This window comes from Poromitra crassiceps (assembly GCF_964638095.1).
Source record: "Poromitra crassiceps genome assembly, chromosome: 30".
NCBI classification, from domain to species: Eukaryota; Metazoa; Chordata; class Actinopteri; order Beryciformes; family Melamphaidae; genus Poromitra; species Poromitra crassiceps.
This window is the reverse complement of record NC_139652.1, coordinates 9,689,207-9,694,206: the sequence shown is the minus strand read 5'-3', so window position 1 is coordinate 9,694,206 and position 5,000 is coordinate 9,689,207. Positions and strand designations below refer to the sequence as shown.

The 5,000-nt window shown below is 45.4% G+C and overlaps 1 protein-coding gene across 1 annotated transcript in view; it reads right to left on the bottom strand.

Annotated features, from left to right (window-relative positions):
* LOC310800711 (transmembrane and coiled-coil domain protein 3-like) overlaps positions 1–5,000 on the bottom strand; it is an 18,911-nt gene that overhangs the window by 1,575 nt on the left and 12,336 nt on the right. Inside the window, exons 2-3 of the mRNA XM_083663326.1 lie at positions 1,887–2,839; positions 1,155–1,290 (exon numbers count right to left, since the gene is read on the bottom strand). Coding sequence (XP_083519452.1) covers positions 1,155–1,290; positions 1,887–2,839 — 1,089 coding nt within the window. The remainder of the gene's footprint in view (positions 1–1,154; positions 1,291–1,886; positions 2,840–5,000) is intronic.

Genomic DNA, 5,000 nt, shown 5'->3' with positions numbered 1-5,000 from the left:
GAAACACGAATAGCCCGGTTGGCCAGACAACAACCTTTGATTGTGATTGCTACATGTATGAGAAAGTAGCGCCTTTGCGAACGGAGTCTGCAGTGAAAATACGAGGTCCTCGTGTGAGACTATGATTGAATGAAACAAATGAGTAGTCCAAATCTGAGGCTACTTTTACCCCAAAGAGAATAAGAAAGCATCTTTCTAACAGAGAACATGGACGGCCACAACTGTCAAATGAACTTTACTTTACTTTTTGACCAAGGAGAGTTCTGTTTTAGCGCGTCTTGTGGTTTAAAAGCAGAAGACAAACTGATGATATAGGTCCTATATCAGTCTGTACTATGGTCATTAGTGTTGATCAGTTAGATCAGTGATACTCAACCCAAAACTCTAGAGGCTCCTTTATGGGTAGTTGTGGCTCTTTTAAGGAAGTCTTACTTTAAAAAAAAAACATAAAAAGATTAACTTTGTCTGCAGAATCAATATTTCATTCTCATTCTCAAGTCACATCAATCTATTATGCCCCAACCCGTCAACCATCTGAACAACCAATCGCAATTCATCTCAGGTCTCACACTGTTTCTTAAAATTCTAAAGAACGTGAGAAACGCAAATATGAAGAGGAATATCAAAAGATTTAAAGAGGACGGGGACGTTTTTCTTCGTGTCCATGGGTTTGGGAAAATGCATCCGTCTGCTTTGTGTTAACATCATATTCACAATTCAAAAGGCCCAGTTTGTGGCACCATCACAAAACGAAGCACCCAAGGTTCAGTACCGACCTTCTGAAAGGTGGAGAGCTGTAGAGCTGTAGAGACTCAAACTGAACCAAACTGGTTTCACAGAGGAAAGGGACGTTTTTAGATCGTGGCTCTTACAAACACATTTTTTTTTGTCAATGTGGCTCCTCATTAGGGCAAGGTTGAGTACCCAGTTAGATCTGGTTTCTTTCTCTGTAAATTGCTCTGAGCCATGTATGTGTATGGCACAAAGTAGCCTGGGTAAACCCAGCCCCCACGTGACCTGCTCTCAGACCTCTGGTTCTCAGTCACTAGGTGGTCCTAGTGACTGAGAGCAGGTCTGAGAGCAGGTCACGTGGGGGCTGGGTTTACCCAGGCTAGGCACAAAGGGCTTGGTAGCATCATAGATGTCCTGTTTACCTGTATATCCCTGGCCCTCTCATAAGCCTGGTAGGCCACGCGCTCCTCGATGCTGGCCAGCTCCTGCTTCAGATTAGCAGTCTCGTTCTGGTGAAGCTCTGTCAGGTCATTCAGCTGGTCTTCCAAACGCTCGTACCTGGAAGTCAATGCAGGAACAGTAGTTCAATGGAAATGTATATGAGGAAGCAAAGGCTTCTTTATACACCTGGCATTAACATGTGTTTTCTGTGATCAGATTGCAATCAGATTTTGTTTTATCACTTGAAAGTACAGGTGTAAACACCCCCAAAACGCATTGAAGAAGGAGGATTGCAATCTGATCGGCCAAACCACCTCCGGGGGTGGTCAAGGATGCATTGTGTACACATTGAACACAAGTGTAAATGCAATGTGTCCTCTCAATCTGGATACAGCAACTTTATGCGGATTGAGAGGACACCCATTTATGCCATAAGATAGCAATCAGATTGCAATCTGATGGCAGAAAACGCATGTTAACGCCAGGTGTAAATGGCCTCTATGATGCTTTCTACTTTTTGTGCTGCGGATGTTATTGTGACAGATATTTATAAAATATATATATATGTAATATAAATATATATAAATAATTTCTTCCAAAGTCAGTTAAAGTGCTCTCATTTCTAGACTTTAGTGTTAAAGTGTCTTGGTATTGCATCAGACATTGTGCAGAGAGACAGTGATTCATTCATATAAACTGGACTGTGAACACACCTGTATCTCTCCTCCTGTAGTGTTTGGTTGATGATGCCATGCTCTCTGTTAAACTGGCTCTTGAGGACCTCCAGGTCGTCCTCCAGCTGGCTCTGGGCCTCCCGGATCTCCCTCACATCGTCCAGGCTCAGGGCCAGTCTGCTCTGCCCGTCTTCCCCTGGCTCCTGCCCCTGGCCCTGCTCCCCTGGCCCGCCCTCCCCCATCTGGTTCCCATTACTGTCTGCTGATATGGAGGCACTCCCCGAGGAGCACTCGTCATCGCTGGTGTACTTGGTCTTGCCCACCATGGTGACGCTACTACTCAACCCTTTCCCTGCACTGTCGGGAGAGGGAGTGTCCAGAGTGGTCTTGAGGTGGGCGATGTTGTCAGCACTGCCAAACTTGTTCCGGATGAGGTTGGCGAACTCTCTGGGCTTGCTGAAGAAGAAAGGAGGGGAGAGCGAAACTCCCGGCCCAATGGTCCTGATCTTGTCCAGCGGGTGTCTGCCGCTGCCCGTCATATCCCTCAGCAACTCCTTGGGCGACTCCCTGGGTAAGGTGCTGGGCTTGCCAAATAAAGAGTGAGAGGAGGAGGGGCTTTGGAAGCTTTCATTGTCTTTCATCATCTTGCGATGGTACTGCTCCAGCTTCTTCTGCATCTGGGTGATGCTGTGAGCCGACTTCTGGTTCTTCTTCTCAAATACTTGTTTGATGCGCGCCACTTGGTTCTTGTCAGCACTGTTCATCAACTTCAGGTACTCGGCGACGTTCTCGTCGCACGCCGTCTGCTCGATCTTCAGCTGCTCGGTGACTTTGAGGATCTTTTGCTGGAGGCTGTCCAGGCCAGAGCGGCTGCGTTGCACCTCTACACCTAGACCAGGACCAGGAGCTCCATCGCTCAGATCCAGGTCCAGGTTGTTCTCCGAGGAACCCCGACGCATCGGCACTGTGATGCTTCCCTCACTCCTGTCCACCTACAGGAAGGACAAAAACACACATCAGACACTCTAGAATCTAGTCTAGATACCCCACTAGGGATGTCACGCCTCAGTGACGTATGACATCATCAGTGATGTCATAATGCTGATGATGTCACTCATGACATCATCAGTGATGTCACAATGCACAATTGCTCAAGTGACATCACTGATGACATCACTTATGACATTATCAGTGATTTATGACATCACTGATGACATCATCAGTGGGACAAAAATTTAAACAGAACAGAGAAGCATTGCCAATTTTATATTCATGCAGAGCGTGTCCTTGCCTCTGCAGTATTCTGCTGTCTCAACACTGTGCCACCATCTGGCTGTGCGTGTAATGCTCTTATTTGGCAAACCTGTTACGTTTTAGAAGCCTGATCGTAATCCTATTTGTTTATAGCGTAGCAAACAGATTACACCAATAGCTGTCATTCATGTGTATGAGAGAAGCAGTGAGAGCATGCCCATCTAGGCCACTGATAATGACCACAACAATGAGGACATCCCCTTTTCAAGACATGATGCACGAGACTAGTTTAACAGTAAAGACACATTTTATGTGAGATGAAGCCTAGAAATGTGAGGAGATCTTGGATGTATACTGTAGGCTACATGGGGAAGTCAAACAGAAGAAATATGAAGAGCCAGCACAGAGTAAGCAAGACTCACGGAGGCGCCTCACCAATATGGAATGGAAACTGCTGAGAGAAGCTAAGGGAGGATTTTAAACGGTTGTGATACAGCTTCTTTCTTCTTCTTTTGAACTTGAAGTGACAGGAGGCCAAATGCTTCATGCAGCTTTACAGAAGCTCACAAACCACTCGGAAAAAGAGAGGCTCCAATGTGTGAACACTTCTCAACTGTCTGTCTGTGTGTGTGTGTGTGTGTGTGTGTGTGTGTCTGTCTGTCTGTCTGTCTGTCTGTCTGTCTGTCTGTCTGTCTGTCTGTCTGTGTGTGTGTGTGTGTGTGTGTGTGTGTGTGTGTGTGTGTGTGTGTGTGTGTGTGCGTCTTAGTGATGACAGACTATGTGGTCTCTTGCTTTCTCTAACACAGCACAGAAAAACAACTGCTGGCCCCTTTTCCGGTGCACTGTGCTGATTACGAAACCCTGCCACACTGCCACCGTGCCCACCTACGTAATGCCACAATTGCAAATGACAGAAATCCACCGGCTGCAACGAAAATGCAAGAAAAACCATGAATTCAAACACTTTCAATGACCCATGTCTACAAAAGATAATGCATAATAATAATGCATTGATTTTATTTTTTCAAATTCAAGTTGAGTGTTTCAAGGACTGGCAAACACTATTTATGTGTGGCAAAATGCTGCACTAATCCTTAGCAAGTGCGTTTACATGCACACCAATAAACTGATAACTGTGAGTAATCAGTTTATGGCAATAATCAGATTTCTGCGTTTACATGCACTTTAATAATCCGACAATAGGAAAAACCCGGGTTTACATGATTCAGTCAATTAGTCGGATTTCTCTCCAGAAGGCGGCAGTAATTCAACTTTTTACCTGCAACTTGTACATGCGCAGATGTATAAACCCACAAGAAACCTGATACGCTGTATACATGCTCTGAAAAGACTAAAGGTTATTGGCCAAAAACCTAGGTATGTTTATCGGTTTATTCATAACCTGATAACGGCCATAAACGGATCAAGCTTATCGGTTTATGCTGTTTACATGACCATTTGAATAATCAGTTAACTCCAGAAATCCACTAATAAACTGTTTATTGTCTGCATGTAAACGCACTCACTGTCTGCCGGTTTCAAGCACGTAAACAACTGATCACAAGTGACCCAAGCAGACATTTCAATCCTGCTGCTTAGCTTGTCCACATCACTGTGTGGAGCGGTTAAGACACATCACTGTGTGGAGCGGTTAAGACACATCACTGTGTGGAGCGGTTAAGACACATCACTGTGTGGAGCGGTTAAGAACGGCTACGAATCTTCAGCAGTGACTGGTGCATCTCGAGGCCACAACTCATTGATACTCCTCAACAACACATGACTATCAGGTGGAAGAGGGAGGGAGGGCGCAAAGAAATAGGCTGAGTAACTATGGCTGGACAGGGACGCACACACACACACACACACACACACACACACACACACACACACACACTA